Source organism: Pagrus pagrus (genome assembly GCF_965226575.1).
Source record: "Pagrus pagrus genome assembly, chromosome: 3".
In the NCBI taxonomy this organism is placed as follows: Eukaryota; Metazoa; Chordata; class Actinopteri; order Spariformes; family Sparidae; genus Pagrus; species Pagrus pagrus.
Genome location: NC_140187.1, coordinates 34,407,802 through 34,430,561, shown reverse-complemented (window position 1 = coordinate 34,430,561; position 22,760 = coordinate 34,407,802). Strand labels below are relative to the sequence as shown.

Below are 22,760 nucleotides of genomic sequence, written 5' to 3'. Positions count from 1 at the left end.
TATTTAGGTGGTGTAGATGAGCAGGTTGAACAAGAAGTTTGTTTACACTGCATGTTTTACTTGAGCCGGAGGTTGCCACATCCACAGTTATCAGCAAGTACGTTGGAGAGTAAAGAAAGACAACAAAAATAAGACCTGGGTTGTTAATACACAGATCTTTTCTTCAAGATGCAGGAACAACTATTTGAGGCCCACACAGCTGGTAGTGGCTACTTACTCTGATCCAGCAGCCATATCTGAGTAAGACGTTTCAGGTGTAGTGACTCCCAGCGCGATTACTATGCTCATGACGTCCAGCACAGCGGCGCGTGGGAGGGGGGGAAGAGGGGGGAGGAGGGGGAGGGGGAGGGGAGGGACAGGATGGGATGGGGGGAGGAGGAGAGGTAAAGAGAAGAATCACAGGGTCCCAACTACAGCAGCAGACCACTCCAGAGGTGGGGCGCCGCCGAGCCGCAGCCCACGGCTCACGGTCATGGGGGACCTGAGGAGAGAGGTCAACAGACAGAGAGACCATCAGATACACTCATATACAGCCACAGCCTGCTACATGACTCAGCATGGCATGTGATACGCTGGAAAAAACCTGCACTAGACACTGTGTGTGTGACTGATACATTTTGGATTGATGCCCCTGACAGCTAATAATATATCATCTTTATTTACATTTAACATTTTAAATTTAGTCAGTAGTTGATTCAATTATTAGAAACTGGATGACATAAATTTTAAAAAATCATTAAAAAAAAAAAAAACAACCACCGCATGAGCAACTTTTTAAGTAAAAATTTGAGCCTAACCAATCTATTGATTTGCAAATATCATCCGCCAATATTGGTGTATCATAGATACAGAGATATATTGGTGTTGCCATAAATGTTGTCCAATATGCTCCAAAAGACTATATTTTAGAGACTAAGAATGCAGAAAAAAAAGTTTTTGGTTATCTTAAATTAATAACTTCCCAGTGAAGTTTACTGTCTGCAATAATGCTGTTTTGGACGATAATGTTTATTATTGTAAAAACTTTAAATATTCCGCCTCCATTATATATCTTTTATATTTTTGTAAGTGTTAAAAAAATACATTTGAAGGATAATTGCAAAAAGTGTATTTATATTGTCGAATTTATCGAAATTTTTGCTCCCAGACATCATTATGGCAGTGCCCCTAGAAACGAGTATCAGTCAGGCTTTAGTCAAAATCTATGTTTAAGTGTTGTCATCTCATATGTCTTGCGCTATATGCCCCAACAATGTTAAATAAAAGATAATTTCTTAAAATTAAACTTATTGGTATTTCAGAGTTCGTCATTTTGTCGGAAAACGATTTTTAAAAAAGCTGACTCCTGCACTCCGATGTATAATAATTCTGCATTCAATGAAACGCTTTCTTGAATTTTTTATGATGCCTTCAGAGCCAAGAGTTTTTTGGAGAACACTATTTTGTTGTTGTAGTTACTAGCCCTTTTCACACAGATACTCTGTTATTATCATTGCAATGAAGGCTCGCCTTTATGCTGCCTTTGTTTGCTCACACTGAGCCAAGCAACGCCGGCTTAAAGCCGCTCCAGTGTGTCATTTCATACAGAATGCCTGCGCTGCGGAACCAGAAGAGCAGTGACGGTACACATCATGGGGTTGATATCCATGTGGTTTTTTTTCTCCAACGCGTTTCCCCCCTTTTTTCCACCTTAATCTAACAATGTATCAGCCGACTGTTTATAATCACATTGATGCAGTTATCGAGTAAGTTTTCGAGTTTAGGATATTGTAGGAGGCTAGTTTAAGTATGCCTTGATCTTTGTTAATCAATTGTTTTGTTGTATTTATTTATGATGTTGTGAGGAAGTTGTGAAGATGGGACAGGACTAAATAAGCTTTCTGCTTCCTCCTGTTCCCTCTCGAACAGATTATTTTGTTTGTCTGACATATCATTTTGATGGCCATTTGTTGTTGTTGGAGATAAAATAAAGAATAAAAAAATAAAATAAAGTTATAATGTGTTGTGATTGAGATCCTGACCCACCATGCATCCTGGAAAATGACAAAGTTACGTTTTTTGCTCTAAATTACAATCATCATAAGTAAAAAGCGGACCCTGTCTGATTCTGACTTGCGGGCAGGAATGCCGGGGGAAAGTTCACTGAAGTCTCGGTGAAGAGATCTCACAGTCGCGGTGATTTTTTTCCAATACTAGTTGCCAGACAAAAACGTGGTGAGTTAAAGTTTTTTGCTCTGAATCGCGTCACATAATCATGTCATTCAACTGTGGGAGCTGCCTGGCTCTGCGGCCGGGGACAGACGCTGTTTTCCAGGCAGAACTGTGATGAAGAGTCAGTAGGACAGACAGGATGACAGAGGCTTTTCCATCTATGGACGCAGTATTTTTTTCTCATATAAAGATGCCAAAGACACTACCAGTAACCACATTACTGTTGTCTGGTCCTGTAACGTTGCTTTGAGGGTTGAAGCGTGGCATTTTTCTTTGAGTGAAGGATTGTTTAGTTATCAAACTGTGAACACCATCAGACCGACACACCCCTGTTCCACGCTGCCAGCTTTTCCATTCACACAGACACTGGCTCGCCTCTGCTGCGGCTCTGATATTACCTCTGGAGGCGCATCAGAGCCGGAGCAACACTGTCCCCCCTCTCTGCTTCTGTAACTTTCACACAGATGGTGAGGCGAGTATCAGTGCATGATTCCCTCATTGAAAGGACAGTGTGAACGGGGCTAGTGTCTCTGGCAACTTCACTGTGAAGGTGAGCCCTCCGGACGGAACTTCAGTGAACTTTCCCCCAGAAAACAGCATCCGTCCTCCTGAGTGAGAACCAGACAGGATCTGCTGTTTACTGATGGCGATTATGTAATTTAGAGCAAAAAACCTAACTTCGTCACTTTCCACAGTGCATGGGGGGCCAGGATCTCAATCACAACACATTATAACTGCATCCATAAGATTACAAACAGTCGGCGGATACATGTTTAGATTAACAGGTGTAAATCGATGTGTGCTGTCACAACTCTTTTGGTTCCGCAAGGCCAGCATACTGTTTGAAATGACACACTGGAGCGGCTTTAAGCTGGCACTGCTTGGTTAAGTGTGAACAAAGAAAGGCGGCATAAAGGTGATCCTTCTTTGCGGCAATAATGCAGAGTCTCTGTGTGAAAAGGGCTAGTGTTCAAAATGCACAAAGCAGTGGCCTGCAACTGACACTACATGAAATGCAAGCAAAAGTAATATTACACATGTGCTATTCCCGCTATGACACATCAAAAAGGTCTTGAATAGGAGGCTTACGGCTATTCTCGTAAATTTATGCTAATATCTACCTGTATTAAATTATACACAGCAGAATTTGTTACTAAAACTGTTCTACAATTGTATAATAAACAGAGTAACGTCATCAAGCCCATTAAACAAGAGTAGGTCACCTTGGGTAGAGGTACAAGTGAAAGATCAACATTCAAAAGGTTGAGATAGATGGCCCAAACACTTAATTTATCCTAAGGGGGAATTCCCAGTCACATTCTCTTTTAGTGCATTATTTAAAAAATGTCTCACACTACATTATCTTAAATCAAAATTACCCATGATATAGTTACTAGTCAGACACAGTGCAGTTCCCGACTAGTAAAATGACTACTGAAAGAAAATGGCCAGTTAAAAAAAGGAAGTGGGGTCACATATAAACAGGGCCACTGTACTAAAGGTCACAACAGTTATCTCAGTTGAACATTGACAAAGGGTTGTCAAGTTCACAAAATCCCAACACAACACAGGAAACCATCTTCTACACACCTGATCAGGACCCAAATTTGCTGACTCATGTTGACAATTAAGTCTTTTACGTGACAATATCAGAGAGCTTTCATCTGCCTGCATCTAAAATGAAAACTTCATATGTACATGATGTCTCTCATCCATACAGACGCTTTCAGCATGGGAAAGAGGGAGGGGGGGCTATACAAGGAGCAGAAAAACAACCAGGGGCTTTATAGCTCAGCTTACATTCAGCCTCCCATGAGGATGCACTAATAAAGGGAACCAGCAGGAGGCGCATTCCACCCAGACGCCAGGAGGGGTGAGTCATCGAACATGAGGCCCGACCCTCTTGTCATGTGACCACACTCCTCTGAAACGTTGACCCACACTCCTCTGCTCTTACTGGCTCTCTCTTCCTCTCTGTCCTCCCCGCCTGCTCGCTCGCTCTGCCGCCAAGTCAGACGCAGAGCCAGAGACAGCAGCCACGGCTGCAGAAAGAAGCAGGCCCTCCTGAGCTCCGTTCACACGCTGACGAGAGGATTTGGCTTATAGCAAGGTCATCCCCCGGGCAGACACATACAAGTCCGTTACCTTACAAACATCAGAGTGATCAGATTCACCACAAGCGCATGTCCCAAAAAAGAAAAGCCTCTCTTCGACAACAAAAAAATTAACCCTAACATTCAAACAGAGGCTAGTTTAGTAGGAAAGAGTCACAGCAACAGGATGCATGACATTTCTCTAGTGGTCCCCTGGCTGCAGCAACTGCTGCCCTCGCTCTCCAGCACCAAGGCAACCACAGCAAGGCTGGGGACTTCCAACAATGTCAAGGTCAGTTCAACCATGCTCACTGTCAAATGGAGAATGTCAGCCCCATCCAGTTGGATCCAGCTACACACACACACACACAGGTAGGTAGCAACAAGAAATGTCAGCTAGCCTTTGGTTACAAAAGCAGAACATTCTGCTTCAACTCCAATGGCCACAATGAGAACAGAGGCATACAGGTGAGGATATACAGAGACAGATAGTGAATGATAGGTAAAAACACTTCCTCTCATTAAATACATCAAGAAAACAGCACGAAAGGGGACATAAAGGGTTAACAAAGATTTGTAACATACAAAGAAATGATGGCACAGAGTGGATCCCATGATGCCCCATACAGAGCCTTTTTACATAAACCACTGGCTGTTTATTATCCCTGTGGAAGATCGCTGCCTCACACAAATAGCCACCTCACTCCTACCTAACTCACAAAGGGAGTCACTATTTGGGCCTCTTCCAAAAGAACCAGACGGTGAACCACGGAGGTAAATTCCATACGAAGAAGGAAAGCCTTTCTTAAACTCCCTTCTCCTCCTCCCCAACAACCTCCCTCCCTTCCTTGTTCGTTCCTCTGGCCATGAATACCGGGCTCAAATTACCAGCAGGCTCAACAAAGTCTTTTCACTTCCACTAGAACAGAGGCCATTTTGGAAACAAGTCCAAGGGGGAGGGACATACACACAAAATGAACAGCAAAGGAGACCCTCTGTCTCTTGTCATCTTTCACATAACTCTCTCCTCTCTTCTTTTTCTTGAACACAATAGTTCTGACATTGTTAAGCATTACAGATGTGCATTGTATTGCCCCAAAAAAGACATTTGATTATCCTTAAATATATAACTTTGTCTGTAGGGCATTATAGAAGTACATTCATTTCACATAGAGGGATAAACATATGCACAGCAGTTCAAAGGCCTGAATAAACAAAATGCCACAACTTGGCTGAACAGAGCTCAGCACAAAAAGTTTTGCAAGCTTTATGACACGTTATGCACTGCACTTGCAGACACAGTGCTTATAGAGAGTTTAGCCAACCTCATTAACTCAATAATTACATGGATTAGGGCTGTGAAAATATGTAAACTTTTATATTAAATCAAATACCAGACCAGCAATACAGAGTTGTACCACTCCCAAGTGGAACATGAGAGACTCCATGAATGAAGAGTGTAGCATAGGGGTATAACCATGCCACCAGGAAGTGTGCTGGGTTTTGAAGCCAATTTTATTTATAATGGCCAAACCATGTCATTACAACAACATGACGCACAAGGACCTATAAAGACTTTTGACAAAAGCCGGTTCAGTCAGTTTGCATAAAATCAGTCCATTTAACATCCTACACCAGACCGGCAATATTGGAGAGCAACCCAACACTGACATACAGTCCCCTCCAAAACTATTGAAACAGCAAGGCCAATTCCTTTATTTTTGCTGTACACTGAAAACATTTAGGTTTGACACCAAAAGATGAATATGAGACAAGAGATCAGTATGTCAGCTTCCATTTCCAAGTATTTACAACCAGATCTGTTAAAAAACTGAGAAGATAGCACCTTTTGTTTGAACCCACCCATTTTTCAAATGAGCAAAATTATTGGAACATGTGACTGACAGGTGTTTTTTGCTGCCCAGGTGTGTCCTATCACATTGATTATTCAAATAATAAATAGCGCTGAATGTCTACTCTCAGTTTCAGCTTTGGGTTTTGCCTTTGCAGACTGCATTTATAGATAAAAAGGTGTAACCAACATGAAGACCAGACAGCTGTCTATGGGCGAAAAGCAAGCAATTTTGAAGCTGAGAGAAGATACACCCAGATCTGTTAAAAAACTGAGAAGATAGCACCTTTTGCTTGAACCCAACCATTTTTCAAATGAGCAAAATTATTGGAACATGTGACTGACAGGTGTTTCTTGCTGCCCAGGTGTGTCATATCACATTGATTATTTAAACAATAAATAGCACTGAATGTCTACTCTCAGTTTCAGCTTTGGGTTTTGCCTTTGCAGACTGCATTTATAGATATAAAGGTGTAACCAACATGAAGACCAGAGAGCTGTCTATGGGCGAAAAGCAAGCAATTTTGAAGCTGAGAGAAGATGGAAAATCAATCAGAGCTATTACACAAACATTGGCCATACGTGGAACAACCATTTGGACTGTCCTGAAGAAGAAAGAAACCACTGGTGTACTCAGCAACAGATGTCGAACTGGTAGAGGAAGGAAAACATCAGCAGTTGATGACAAAACATTGTGAAAGCTGTAAAGAAAAACCCTAAAACAACAGTCAGTGACATCATCAACAGCCTCTAGAGGGCGGAAGTGAAGGTATCACAATCCACCATTCGCGTAAGACTTCAGTAACAAAAGTACAGAAGCCACACCAGAAGATGCAAACGAGTCACTTGCAATAAGAATAGGAAGGGCAGATTAGAATTTGCCAAAAATTACTGAGACGAGGCTCATAAGTCCTCGGACAAAGTTTTTATGGACTGATGAAAAAAGATTAACCTTTACCAAAGTGATGGAAAGGCTAATGTGTGGAGAAAGAAAGGCTCTGCTCATGATCCCAAACACACAAGCTCTTCTGTAAAACAAGGTGGAGGTAATATCATGGCTTGGGCTGGCATGGCTTCTATGGGCTCAATTGATACTCATTAATGATGCAACACATGATGGCAGCAGCAAAATAAACTTAGAAGTTGACAGACACATTTTGTCTGCCAATTTAAAGAGAGATGGAACCAAACTAATTGGGAGATCCTTCATCATGCAGCAAGACAACGACCCAAAACACACTACTAAAACAACCAAGGAGTGGGGAAAGACGTGGAAAGTTTTAGACTGGCCTAGTCAAGCTCCAGACTTAAACCCTATTGAACATGCATTTTACCTGTTAAAGAGGAGACTGAAGGGAGAACCCCCCTAAAACAAACAACTGAAAGAGGCTCGATGCAGTTATTGCAAGCAGTAGTTTACCTGTTCCTATATTTTGGTCACCTAAAAATTTGGTGTTCCTGCACCTCCAACCTTAGCGATCACAGTGCTTTTCATCCTTAAACTGGCCATATTATTACAAAGTAAATGTTGATTTCACAATGCAATTGATGTGTTGCTGTGTTGTCATTTGTGACTGAGAAAAATGGAAACCTTCCGGTTTTCTTTGTCAACAGCCCCGCCAACAATAATACCACTTGGACACACAAGGTGCATGCAAGATGTGTGTTGCCACTTTAAGGTAGTTACTTCACCTGTCACAGTTAGCTTTGTACATAACATATTGTTAAACCATATTTACCATGCATTTTTATTCATGGTGTTTTCAGGGTTTTTAATTGTCTTGATAATCACCTCACTAGCAAGTAGGGGTGTCACGATTCTCCAAATCCTCGATTTGATTTGATTTTTTGATTTTAAGGTCATGATTCGATTCTCAATCTCTTTTTTCTATTAGAACAGATAGCTATGCCATTTTTAGACTAGTCTAGTCTCGGATCATTGGTTTTATGCCTTGATAACTCATTTAACTTTTTAATTCTTATTTCAAAGATGGTGTCATGGGTGATATAATCTCCAACTTGTTTCACCAGTCAATTGGAAGTCATAGTCATAGAGGGTACCTGTCATCTAGTGACTCTTTTTTGTAACTGCAGTGTGCACTCTTCATAGCAGATGTCATTCAAGTTCACAACAAAACATCCAATATGTCGTGACACATATTATATGTGTCATAAATGTAGTGTTGTTTTCTCAGTTACGTCTACTTGATGCCTGCGGAGATGTCCTGCCATATTTGTCATGTTGCCTGTGGACGCGTATAGTACACGCGCATAGCAAGCAGACAGTGGTGTGGCCAAACGCTGCAGGTTGGTGTGTCGGTGTGGGAGTGTCACGCCATGGTCCATGTGTGTGACATGTTGGGAACCCCCACTGATCAGACTTTTGCCGAAAGGGGAAACTGCTCTGTTGTTCTGCTACTAGCATGCCGGACCTACTACCGATTGTTTGTCCTTGTTGACAAATTAAAAATAACAAGACATTACTGTCATTACTGTGTGTTTTAAAATGGAGACCGAAGTGAAAGTGAAACAACGCTACACAGAGAAATGTCTATTGTGTTCCTTCTGTAGTAGTTATCAATGCTAAATAACATGCCCTGCTTGTGACCTGTACTACTCATGATCTCTGGTCATGCCTCTGCCACAGTAGGTTAAACATGCCGGACCTACAGTGATCGTCGGCATCCACCGATGGGTTTTAAACTGGTGCACTAAGCCAAAATGAGTGAATACACACAACACATTACGTTACACTCCACTGTGGCTTCAGTCGTAGTCTGATCGGCAGCTTATGTGAATGGTCACCGCAATGTGACATAGGGCTGTGTTTCTCTAAAAGTTGACTCCATCTCAACCTTTGCGGCATGCAGCATCGCAGCCAAAACTAACTATCCTCATAAAAATTAATGGGAAAACCTGTGTTTTCGTCGGAGCGCTGGATCCAATTTGCACTCCACTCACTGCACTACGACATGCTGTGTGTGTTTTTTTCCCTCTTGGCACTCCTGCCGGACTTTACACTGGGGGCGTGGCTAAATCCTTGATTTCAATGGTCAAGATTGTGACGTCATTTCGATCGATATCCAGTTTACAATCGAGATCCTTACACCCCTACTAGCAAGGTTAACCAGTCTGCTAGGCTAGCTGGCTTATAAAATGAAAAGAAGCACCTTTAAGAAGCAACCTAAGTGCTAGGTGGTGAGATGTAATGCTGGAAAGTATTTACACAACATGCCCATACTTTACTCTCCTCTGACAACCGTCATCACTCATGCTTATCACATCGGTTTGCCATGTTAGTGACGTAGCACGCAAGTTAGAGTAGTAATTTAGCAGATTTAAATGTTAAATGTCTATAGTGCTTTTCCAGTCTACAGACCGCCCAAAGCACTTTACAACACTTATCAAATTCACCCAATCACACAGACATTCATACAGTGATGGCAGAGGCTGCCATGCAAGGTGCCAACTAAGCAATTTGGGGTTCAGTGTCTTGCTGAAGGATACTTCAACATGCAGCTGGGGGAGCTGGGGATTCGAACCAGCGTCCTTCTGATTAATAGGCGGTAGGAAGACGGTGCGCTAGAGTTTGGAGTCTGTTGAGTGATAATTTCTCTCTACGTTTGTTACCTTGTTTGTGAGAGGCAATGCTGGGAAATAAATAAACAACGTCCCCAACCTCTAACTCTCTGACAACAAGCTTATCATATTCGTTGAAGCCAAATGTTAAAGGAACTTGGAGCAGGATCAAGAAATAAGACTCAATAGTGACACGACGGGCGTTGCGGCCGTTAGGGTAACTGCAGCCATCAGCCAAGCCAGTGCGGGAGCGCGCATGAACTCTTCACAGCAGTGCAGCTGATGCCTTATCCCCTACGCACACGAAGCAGCCAGGAAGCCGGCTCGCTGTGTGTAGCGACACACAAGCGCGGCAATTCACCATTACGGTCTGAAAGGCACAGGCGAAAGCAAAGACGGCATATTGGGGGACAAAAATATTGTCTCTGATACGGGATTGCTGTGTGTAAGCGACTAATGTTACTACACAGACACAAACAAACCGTTAGCCTGTGGCTACATCCAGCTGCTAACGTCACCTCCCGGATAACAGGTTGGGCTTTCGGTCCCATATATAAAAAGGGACATATATACTAACTATTAATAACTATTTGGTTTCAGACTAAAGGACAGTGGAAAATGCGCAGTCTAACTATTGTTGTGTTACACAGTGGTGGACTAAGTTACATGTTTTGCAGCTAACGCTACTTTGCACGTTAGGTCACTCCGAGTCCTCGTGATGTCATATGATTTTCAAATCAAGCTCTAAACATGTACCTGTAATGTTTTCTTACCTGGTTACTAGGAAATGAGCCATGTCAGCATCTGTTTTCTGTCCCAATTCAAGTTGAAGCCGCCTCCATGAGCCGAACACGTATCCGGTGTTTATTCAGGTGCCAGCTCGGCTTTGGTCATAATTTAGTTTCGACTCACGACATGCTGATAAAACCTTCGTTTTCTTCTTAGTATGACTTTTTAGTGGACTTGGTGGTGGTGGGTTGTTTGCTGGCCGTAGCAGAATCCATTACTACCCAAACACTAGTTTGGGTCCACCGTACTTGTCTTCTACCCGTATCCAAGGACGCGAATTCAGCGTCATCTGACGTCACATCCGCAAGACTGTGCAGGAAATTCGGACACCAAACAATACAGCTGTGCGATATTACGATATATATCGTATTGCGATATAAAAATGTCTACCATAGGATATAACCCTCTGTTGTTTATATCGTGATTTTAATGTGTAGGCTACTTGTTTAGCACTGTTGCTACACTAACATTAACGTACACTACGGTTGTGATTTAATACGCCGTGTAAAGCACAACTCAACATCGGAATGACTGTTGGATATCCAAATTTTGAGTTCAAAACAAGTTCATTGTATGAAGGTGAATGTAACTGCAGCAACACTACTGCTTTGTGGTAGCATTTTTTACGTCACCCGCAAGGACTCGTTTATGGCACTGGTCGCTCGGGTGTAAACAGAGGCATAGCAGCATGGCGGAGACGGAGGAGAGCGCAATGGGAGACAAAAATAACGTTACTAGTAACTTTACATCAGACGCGGATACAGAAGCAGAACCCCAAGAAGATTTGGTGTGGGATATACATCGTTATCGGGATATAAAATTAGCTATATCAAGATATAAAATTTTGTCCATATCGCACAGCACTACCGAACAGTACATTATGCAGCACACAGCCTGTTCAAGGCAATGGAGAGATACGTGGGTGGGCTCATTCTATTTGGGTTTGAATGCTTCATCACCCGTTAGCATTGAAAAACTTAAAATGCATGTTTACTTTTTCACAAATCCTCCCCCAAGTTCCTTTAACTGAGGAATATTGCAATGATGAATTGTTTTGATAATGAAGAAAAAAACTTTTCTGATTGGATTTAAATTCATTGAACTAACCGTTCTTAACAAAGCTGCTGAAAATGATTCCATTTATACAAGCAATAAAAGGGGAAAATATCCAAGGGGACAAATACTTTTTATAGGCACTGCACATAGGTAGACAGGCAGGTAGGCCATCCAATCATTTAATTCAGGCCAAATTAAATGACTGGATGGCTTTATTACAGATATAGATATAGATTTTATTTTTTGCCAGAGCATTTGATTCATTGACTACCGTCAGGATGTTAAGCGCAATTCTGTTACTGTCAAAGGCTAATTCAGCATTAGCTAATTAACATCTGTAATTTGGTTAACCTACAAATTTATATTGTGGTGGGGGTGATGGCGAGTATGGCTATGTCAAGAACAAAAATCACTAGCTTATGTTTGAAAAGTAAAAATGGAGTCTGTTTTGCCGTTTAAGCAGCCCTTCAGAGCTTTCTGTAGGTCAATCTGCTTCATTTTTGGAACCTTCCAGCTAAACCAAGGCTCTACACTAGAGCCTGAGACTTTTCCTTGAACACGACTTGTGTTTCTGGTAGGGCTGTAGCTATCGATTCTTTTTGGAATCGATTAATCTAGCACTTTATCGATCGATTAATCGATTAATCGTGTATATATATATATATATTGCATTTTTAAACAACCAAAACAAATAATGCATGACGAAAATGATGTGACTGTAAAATGATCAACCATTTGGCTTTTATTTCTTTAAAAAACAGAGGTATTTCTTACAACTCCAACTCCTCCTTAAATAACAATACAGTTTCAACTTACTGTAAAACATGTATAACAGCCTTAGTGTTGTCTTATACAACATTACAAAAAGGGATTGCACCTTCTAACCACCTACTAACAAATAACATAATCTCTGGGATAGGCCTATTTGCTATGGTAACCTAGCAACCTATGTGTGTGCACGCATGCTGTGTTATATATAATTTTATGTTATACACAGCACCAAATCACAACAGAAGTCATTTAAGGTCACTTTTCCTTATAGAACCGGTCCGGACCGTGTTCATTTAATTAATAATTTCTTCATCGTCGCGCATCTACAATTCCCCGCCGCTCTGTTTTACGAAGGGAGGAGCTCCGGACCGACGTAAACAAACACACGTGCACACACACTTACAGACAGACAGACAGAGAGAGAGAACATGTCACGTCGGTCTCAACTGTCTGTAAAGCAGATATCATATCTACGTTTTTTAAACGCGCACAAACTGATTCTGCTCTGGCATGTCATCTCGAGCCTTCGCAGTTCTCCGTCGTGGTGGCGGATACGCAATGCAATCCCCCCCGGGCTGCTGGAGAACCAGCGTGAGGACGTGAGTTTAGAGGACCAATCACAGCCCTTGCCGTCTCCGTTTCCCCGCGACGGAGTGACGGACACTCCGCGCCCGGAGAGTACGGAGAGGCTCTCCGTCAGGCTCTCCGGCGACGGAGAGGGCTCTCCGTGTCCGTGTACGGCACTTTACGCAGTATTAACAACGGTCCGTGTGGAACATTCAAGATCCCTGTGCGTCATAGGAATTTAACGACGCTTCGAGGCAGAGTTTTTGCCTCGACCAATTTTTGTAATCGAGTAACTCGAGTAACTCGATGAATCGTTACAGCCCTAGTTTCTGGTAACAAAATCTGTAATCTTACTTTTTGACAAAAAGGTCATCATATTTTCTGACACAACCTCAGCCTGGCAATGGTAAAAACAGGCACTTTTAATGGACGCAACTTTGACTCTCAGAATTTCCCCACAGGATTACGTTGCGGCCATCATAGTTGCGTTGTGGCTGCCAGCTGACGCGATTTACTGGACCAATTCCTAAACTTTTGTTGAGTATGAAACATTTACATATCAAACATGTAAATAAAGGGCCCAGTTTAAAAATACCGGAATTCACCTGTATGTGTTTGAGCTACACTCCAGACTGGATTCTCTGTTAAAGACAAACATGACTGGGTCATACGCAGGTTGGATCACATATATATATAGCCGAGCGGTATATATAAAATCTATTGATACCTATAGCTATCAATCAATTAGAGGTGGGTGCAATTCATCGATGTGGCGATGCATCGCGATGCGTCACGTGATGATTCGGCATCGATTAATTAACGTTGATGCTTTGCTAGGTCCGCGCATTTAGACAGAAGGCGGCAAATTGGCGGTCTGTTTTGGTCCGCCAATTTGACGCCTCTGAGGGTACACTTACTGCCGCCTCCATTGCTATCTAAATCCGAGGCGTCAATGTGCCGGCAATTGCGGGACATGGGCGGAGGTCTCGATAACGTGCACTGTTGTGCGACCCGCAGCCGGAGTTTTAAAACCAGGAAACAGCTGATCACAGCAGTCAGTTCATCACTTCATCCGCGGATGTCAAGATGAGCAACTGGAAAGCCGCTGAGATCCGGGAGATGCTACCGTCTCCTCGGTCTCTGTAGCTGACAGCTAGCGGACACAACCAAACAGCTAGTAGCTGCTGACTGTCAGCTGTTGTGTAGCGGCAAGCTACGAACGGTCGCTACTTTCAAATTAAAAGCCCCCAGCTAAGAACCCAGTTCTAAAATCCAGTGGGGTGCAATGTAAAGCTCTTATTTTGAAGACAACTTTGTTGTCACTGATCACTGCCCAACTTCGTGCTTCACGCCACGTCACGTCACATGTTTACGCCTCATTAAATCCAGGGCTTGACTGTTTTCAGTGTTTTCCGCCAATAGAGGGGGCTCTCCTGCAAGTGGAGCTTTCCCTGGTCAAAGTGCAAATGTTTAGTCATAAAATAAAATATTTTGTGTTTTTGAAAATACAAGTCAAATGTTCAAAAAACCTTGTTATTTACTTTGAGTGTAGTTTTAGAGGAACTGAGTTAATTGATAGGCTATTTATTTACAAATATAGCCACAGATGAAGACAAAATCAATCTTGTATGGAAAAAAGCATTACAAATTGCAATAATCGAAGAATCGTGGCTCCCATAATCGAAATCGAATCGAATCGTGAGGTACCCTTGTTGGAACACCCCTAGTATCAATACAAATTTTTGTCAGTACTGAAAGATCAGTACCAGCTGCATTTTTTCACTCACCTCTAGAAATAAATTAACAAAGAAATACCGTTTTTTATGAACACAAAGTAGACCATGTCCATTTAGGAAGCACAAGTGATTGTGAATCAATTTCACCTGCATTGGTGCAAATTAAAGTGACAACAGGTGCAATGGATTGGCAAAACCAAGACAACCCCCAAAAAGGGAATGGTTTTGAATGTGGTGATCCTTCCTGACTGATTCTTCTCTAGTTTTGTGTTCTGCTAGTGTCCTCGTCACTACTGGTAGCATGAGGTGGTACCTGCAGCCCAATCAGTTTGTACAGGTAATCCAGCTCCTCCAGGATGGCACATCCATACATGTGGTCTCAGTACACACTACTGAGTCACATTATGAGTTGCCTTGATAAAATTCACGCAAGTTGGACCAGCCTGTGATTTCAATGTTTTACTTGGATTTTCGGGGTGATTTTGAAACCAGCCCACACTGGGCTGATGGTTTTGTTTCAATTGACCGTTATTACATCATTTTGTTCTCAACAAATTATACACTGTACATCAATAAAGATGTTGAACTTGAATAATTCATTCATCAAGATCTGATGTGTGATTAAAGTGTTCCCTTAATGTTTTTGAGCAGTGTATTTCATTGCACTTGACAGCTTTTTGCGCACCTGTGCGACCAAAACAGTCACACCCTGGAGACCTGTAAACATTTAAGCATGCTATCATTGTTCTTAAGCCTTAAAGCTAAGCAGAGACCTCAGCGATTTGGGGCCATCAAGTAGCTTGAGCAGTTTGGTCATCTGTCAGATATAATGCCACTACCAGTTTACGCTGTCAGATGTCACTTACCAGCAGCTGTTCAAATTAATAATAATAATAAAAACTAATCAGAGCCATTTTAAGTTGAATATCCACATAGAATCACTGCATGTAGAATAAAAAACCCTTCTGCAGATGGCAATGTATTTACATTCCAGTTTCCACACATACACAATCCCCTAACACTCGTTGTAGAAATTCAGCTAAACCTCCACACAGCTCTACACAGTTGAAAGAACAAATGAAATGGGAGCGTTCACATGAGCATGCTCATTCACAGCAAACTCACAGAAGTTTATTCATCAATAAGGAACTTCGGAATTGGGTAAAGCGCTGATGAAGGGAAAAATACCAAAGGCAATTGTCATTCAGTAACTTGGTAACTTCAGTGACATGGGCATCCAACATTCATTTTAAAGGAATAGATCATAGACAGTGTAATTCAGGGTTTCAGTGGACATTTGGACATTTTAAATGCAGCCTTGTGCAAGAAATTCAACAAAAACACAGTATGTAACCAGCACCAGGGGAGACACTGTAACTAATAAGCAGCATCTTGTTAATTTGAGTATGACCCAATAAGTAAATTTATTCTTTAAACTTAGCATTACAGACATATAAGACTGTCTATAATATTGCAGCAGAGCATGAGACACTGTTGCTGTATTAATTTGTCTTTAATGCCACTGGAAGGCCATGACAACATGGCCTTCCTCATTGTACTTTTGTAGTTTGTTGATTTTGTGTGGCATATACATGTTCAAATGCCAAACCTTAAAAAAATTGTGTCAATCAGATATGCAAATAAAGTAGGTAGATATCATTTTCATAAAAGGATTTTCACAACAACCTAAATTGTTCATGTTTGTATTCACTATGTCTATGACATAAAGCTCCAAGGAGAGACTGCTAGGAGGGTATACATGAACATAAAAATGTAAAATAAATGTAGGTTTTTAACAGCACGTTTGTGCTTGCAGTGTCCACCTGTGCCTCGCCAAACCTCCACAACACATCTAGTCCAGTGAGATTACACCAGCCCCCTCAGTCTGCCCCCGCACACATGCTTGCTGTACAAGGCAGGATATGAATATCTGCCGTTCCCCAGCACTGCGCAGGTCGAGCTGCACTCTCTGAGCTACAGCAGGAGGAAATTGAAGTTGAACAACAGGCAGATCAATTGAGCCTGGCTTGAAGACAAATGCAATATGTGGCCAGGGAGAAAGCAAGGCTCATTGTAGATCTTATTTTCACACACACCCAAAAACATTTACAATATCACAGAGGTATAACAAACACTCACACGCAAGACATGATGTCACAATGCGAAAACATGCAGCAGAATGAAAGATTATAGGGGGTAGAGCTGCAATGATTAGTCATTTAATCAATTATTTGATCGAAAAATGGAAGTACATTAATTGCCGATTAGTTTGATAATCGATTCATCACTTTAGTCATTTTACAAGCTGTTTTTCCTTGTCATTTATGACAATTTGACATTTTATAGACTAAACAATCGGTTAAATTAATATGCAAACTCAAATAAATAATAATAATAAATAATCTGCAGATTAATCAATCATTGGATGCAGCACTAGTAGTGAGAGTTTGCACAGTCTAAGCACAAAAATAACACAAATATAAACATTGTGCTATTACAACAGAGCTTAAATCACTATCATCCAACTTGTGCTGCTGTCTTCCTGAAACTCTGAGCTAGGTTAAATAAAACAATTATGTGATGTAATCAGACAAACCATTTTTCACAACAGCAGCATAATCATGTGTCTTTGCCACAATTACAAAGCACAAGAGCAGCCTGAAACAGATATGGCTACTGCAGAGCCAGCTGAAAACATTTCTGGAGTAAGCTGTGATCAGACTGAGGTACCTTTAAAATATATTGTCTGCACAGGCTACAGGTGAGAGATAAAGGCTTGACATATTAAAAAAATTCTGCAAACATCTCCCACCACTGTAAGAAATGTGTACTATATTTCAAAGGGCCTGTGGCTGTGTTGTTTCGTCACTAGATAATGACTGGACTCTAGCAGCGATGTGGCTGTTGTAATACTGAGTGATCAAGCGTCCTGGGTGCATCGTGTGGCCCATCATTAATACCGCAACATCCAGCTGCCTGAATGGACCTGGACCAGGCCAGGGATGAGAGACACACAATGGGGAACAAAGACCAAGTAGGTGCTATAAGAGGGGTGGGGGAGAGAGCAGTCGACAGCAGAGCCAGCATGACACAAAATCAATCATCTGTTTCAGGACAAACAAGCCAGCCACTGTCCGTTTGAGGCTCAGTAACCCCGAGGAGGAAAAAAGAAAGGACAGTGCAAAAATACTGCTGCCCGTTTGGTCTCAACTACCTCTTTTTCCCTACTTCTGATTCCCCATTCCCTCTGAGGTGAAACAGAAATCAGACTGCTTCTATGGAATGAATTAACTCTATCATAAACACATAACCAAGATAGCCGCAAAGTTAAAAGGGAATTGAAAAACGAGATAATGAAGTCAAAACTAACCCAAAATCGGTCTCTGTCTAAATTCTATCCCCAATTCCAAATGCTTTAAGAGGATACTTAGTTTTCACAGTGGCAGTATTTCCTGTGAGCCATGTCTACTCCCAAATGTGGGGAGGAATGTTTTCCAAGTACTGGTCTAGCAGAAGCATGAAGCTCATAACAGCCATCTCGTTGTTAGATAAGCTCATGCTCCGGCATAACATAAAGCAGAGACACCCTCTGTCTCTCCACCACGTGATCTCACTGCATGACAAACACATTTACATGACATTTCCATTTCCTCTTTTGGCCGGCAGTATTATTCAGAGCGACACAAGGGCTTGCCCTGGCTCCACCTCAAACAACATTTGTAGCACAACACGTGTGAGACTAGCCAATGCAAGACTACAAGGTGTCACTCAAAGAAAAAACACAGGATTGGCAGCCATTTTGTCCTGCTTGTGGGGCTTCAACTATCCCACTCTGACTGAAGTTTATGAAATTAACACAAAAAACCCTATGATGTCTTGAGAAAGGCAACCAAAACTAGGGAAAAGGTGTGTGTGAGGGGGGTGTATTTAAATAAATAGATAAACTGCCAAGCTTGAGTGAGGAGCAAATCTAGGTTGAAAAGGCTTAGAGGTAGTGTTCTACTTTAAGACCAAACCCATTTATAAAGCATGAGTGAATGGTGACAGATAAAGCTTGTTTACAAAAAAAAAAAAAAAACAACTAAAACACCCACCTAACTCTTTCCAACAGGAACCATTTGCTCAAGGTGACAAAGCAAGACGCTTATGAACAGGAAAACCTGGCACCAGCAATTCGTTCCCCCCTTTGTTTTTAGCACTGCTGCTGTGCATTACAAAACAGGGCAGCTGTGAGCGGGTTGGTGTCGAGTGGCTCGACTTTGGTGCAAAAGGTCCCTTGGTTGTTTTTCTTCTGCCCTGCTCCTTATTTGCTCCCTCTCCCCATCTGACAACACCCTCTGAGCAAACACACATGGAAATGTGCTTGAGGATTTTGCTATCTTGGTTTCACCTCACTCAAAACATTTAGGTGTTTTAATATACCATTATTTGGTCTCCTTTATTGTTCTGCTTAGTTACATGAAAGAAAGAGATGGACAGGAACAGGGGAAAGGGTGGGAAAAGAGAGAAAGGACGGTTTATGTGGTGAAGCCTAAAATGGCTTCCTGCAGTTCAAAAGGTGGATACAGAAACTTTGAATATTGGTGAGCCTTTTTTCCTGCTATGCGCTCAGCCAAGTATCACAAGAAAGCAAGACAGGCAGCGTGACAGTGAGAGAAAGAAAAGGAAATGAAGGACAAGGGTACAATAAAACAAGAGCAGGAGAGACAGAAAGAACAGGGGGAGAGAGCGAGAGAGAGAGAGACAGAGAGAGAGAGAGAGAGAGAGAGAGAGAGAGAGAGAGACAGATGATTACGTAGATTGCCTGCCTCACCCCCCTTTTGGCCTTGTTTTTTTCCCCAGCCTACTCCTCCTCCTCCTCCTCCTCCTCCATTATTCTCCCAAGAAGCATTGCTTCTCGGCACGAAACAGAATTAACCAGCACAGCCCTCTGCAACACTGCTCCCCCAGCGCCGAGGAAATGCTGCGCCCCATTGGAGCAGCTCCAGAGCTCCTGCACCAATAGGAAAGCACCGATGAGGCAGGCGTCAGAGCGACTTGTTTTTAACCCCGTTGTGCAGGATGGCAAGCCACACAACACAGAGCAGCTGCAGAGGCTACAGAGAGGGGACGGTAGATGCACTGGTGCTGCATACATCTCCAAAATTAAAAGGCAGAAGGTATCTGAGTCAGTCTCTCACACAACAGAAGAAATCAGCAATCTATGCAACATAATAAAAAAAAAAATCTACATTGTTACTTTTGTATGTTAAGAAAATAAAGGGATATAAAAATAGATGTGAAGGAGCATCTTCATATTTAAATTTTTTATAAAAGACTGATATCAATTTGCCTTTAAGGAACAAGAGACAGACCATTTGCTCCACACTAATAGTATGCAATGCAGTCAAACTACTAGAGACAACATGCACACAACTGCTTCTCACTTATGTGCATTTAAATGTAATCTTTCTGCTTCAACGCAGGAGTAGAACCACAACACAGGCTTGGTTGACTTGGTCACATAGGCACAGCACACATGAAACCTTATTTACATATCAATAGCTACACCTGCCCTCCATGTAATGATACAGAGTGTCATCAGCATGCAAATGGAAAGCTAAAAGGACAGCCCCCCCATTCCTATTCCTCACAGCAACACCCCCTGCTCCCTCTCTCTCTTCTCCAACCGTCTGCACCAAGACAGAATCCTGTCTTCTTATTTTGGAAATGGGCCAACATCCTGCTTCACTCTCTCGTGTAGGAGCACACATACAAACCAGGGTTTACATTCTGTATGGTGTATGATCCAGATTCATCAGAACACACAGCTCACCCACCAGTTACATTTCTGGGTTTGTATCCACTCTGTGAATGTGAATGAGAGAGACAGACTATTTCCTCAGCAAACAGAAAATGGGGCCAGTCTAACCTTGAATGTCTACACATTCCTTAGATCTCCAATGTTTCAGAGGCCCATATTGGGAAAGAAGGCTCAACATCCTGCAGACAGAGCCACACATCCAAGTTCAGTGCTGCTCCAGAAGGCAGTCTTTCTTTACCAATTGTTGTAAGGCAACACCCCTAATACATGTATCTTGCTCTAAAACCTAATCTCAAGCTGCTTGAGAGGCCTGGAAAACTAACATGGCAGGTCAGTTCACAACAGAGAGGAACAGGCCGCCAAGCTGTACATGGCATGCTTTCCCAGGGTGGTAGGTTGAGTTAAGAAGACATGCCAGGGTCAGGGGGAGTGCTGGAGGGGCTTGTGTTTCCAATGACTCTGAGTGGCCAGGTTTGTACACTGCAGCCCACACAGTCTATTAAAAGATGTGAAACATATTCAGAGAATGTCAGTCACAACCAATGAAAACAAGGCATAGCACACTGCAATCTGGCTTCCAACAGTCATCAAGATCAATCCAAATACTTGGCGCTGGCTGAACACCCCCAGCAGGGCACGAGTGTAATCTTTGTACTCATGAGGCAAGGTCGACACAGGCTCAGGCAGAGAAAAAAAAAGGGAAAAAAAGAAAAAGAAAAGTTACCTAAAGCCACACATACATTCTAGAATCTCAACTTGATTTACTGTTTGGATTTTAAACCACAAAATGTGACTTTGACTGATTCATGGACACCAAATGTTGATGTTTAAGCATTCAATCGTATCTGTTTACATAGGATTTGACTGGGTAAGAAATTAATATGGCTGAAGTATGGGCAAATGATTTTCTGACACGTCAGACAAATATATTACTGCTGGGAGGTAGTCACACATCCAGAGGCACACTAATTGGTCTAAGCATAGTTGAAAGCGAAAAATAACGTCTTGTTCCTATGTGCTTGCTGCGTCCACTGCTCCAGACTCCAGGCGCAGCACGACGCGAGCCGACGTGGTGCAGCTGAGTGGAGCACAGCTACTCAGGCGACGGTTAGGGCAGCCATTTGTGCTCGGGAAACACGGGGTCCTGATAAATTAAAAAGCTCAGGGAAAAAACACACTACACGAGCGGAAAGGCGCTATTTATTTACTCAGCCATTTCCCAATATCACTTGTCAACTGGCGACTGGCTGTCGGTAGCTTACAGTTCTCAGTCTACTTAATTTTACCTAAAAACTACACTGGAAATGATGAGGCACAGCTTAATCTTGAGACCAGATTTTGATTCCTGAAATCAGCCCAATAGAGGTGTAACGTCAGATCAAACGTAGCATTGCCTCACAATCAAGAAAATATCAGAATCATCAAACACGCAATGGTGTTTGAAAACATAGCAGCTATGAGGTCTCGATCTTGATCGAAACTTGTGATTGCTACATTCCGGTTCAACAATGACACTCGCATTTACTCACACATCGAAATAAAAAATGGAGGCTAAAAAAGGAAACAAGAGCTCCCCTCTAAAATACCACCCATTTCTCTTAACCGCCACCGAGGCTGGGGGTTGGTAGGTGGGGGAGGTGAAGAACAGCAAGTCAGTACTCAACAGATCTGGTTTTCTGATTGCTAGATCCCACACGCAGGAAAAAAAATAACAAGCACAAATAGAGAAAACAAAACCGAGCTTTCAGCTTGATTCACACGCATGAGTGGAGTGAGGAATGTTGCCAAAGACAAACGCATTAACATGATGTAGCTAAACAACACCATGATGCAGACACCATATTTTTCATAAAACTATGCGTCCTAGTTCAGAAAAAAGAATAAACAATACGTTCGTACAGCTACGTCTTAGGGTGTATATATATAACGAAGGGTTCACAGTATATGCTGTAAAGTACTAGTTCAAAATGAGGACACAATCAACTGGAAAACATCCAAAAAGTTAGCTAAGAGGCTAGAATAGCAATTGTTGCCTATGGCTGTCTGCTAACGTTAACTAACACAGCAGCTGCTCGCTTAGCTAACACGAATCACCAGTCATGATCGATTTGCAAGTTGTGTCATGAATAACTTGACAGAAATTCGACAGTTTCGTGGTCCAAGAAGAACGTGTAGCATGTAGCCCTCAAAAGAACGATGCAAAAACGTGTTGTTGGTTCTTATGAAACAAGTTTGCATATTACCTTACGGGGTCTGATTCTGAACTTCCGAGCCCTAACCCCTTCCTATGGGCTGCAGATCGC

At 42.2% G+C, this 22,760-nt stretch overlaps 1 protein-coding gene across 6 annotated transcripts in view; it reads right to left on the bottom strand.

The window, feature by feature from the left end:
- The window catches only part of setd5 (SET domain containing 5), a 42,117-nt gene that overhangs the window by 18,126 nt on the left and 1,231 nt on the right, over positions 1-22,760 (bottom strand). For 5 of the 6 annotated variants that reach the window (XM_084349566.1, XM_084349562.1, XM_084349564.1 and 2 more), the window contains exon 2: positions 218-481. The exons of the other annotated variant lie outside the window; for it this stretch is intronic. In XM_084349566.1, the coding sequence (XP_084205692.1) occupies positions 218-288 (71 nt within the window). In that variant the 5' untranslated portion in view covers positions 289-481. The remainder of the gene's footprint in view (positions 1-217; positions 482-22,760) is intronic. 6 annotated transcript variants of the gene reach the window in all.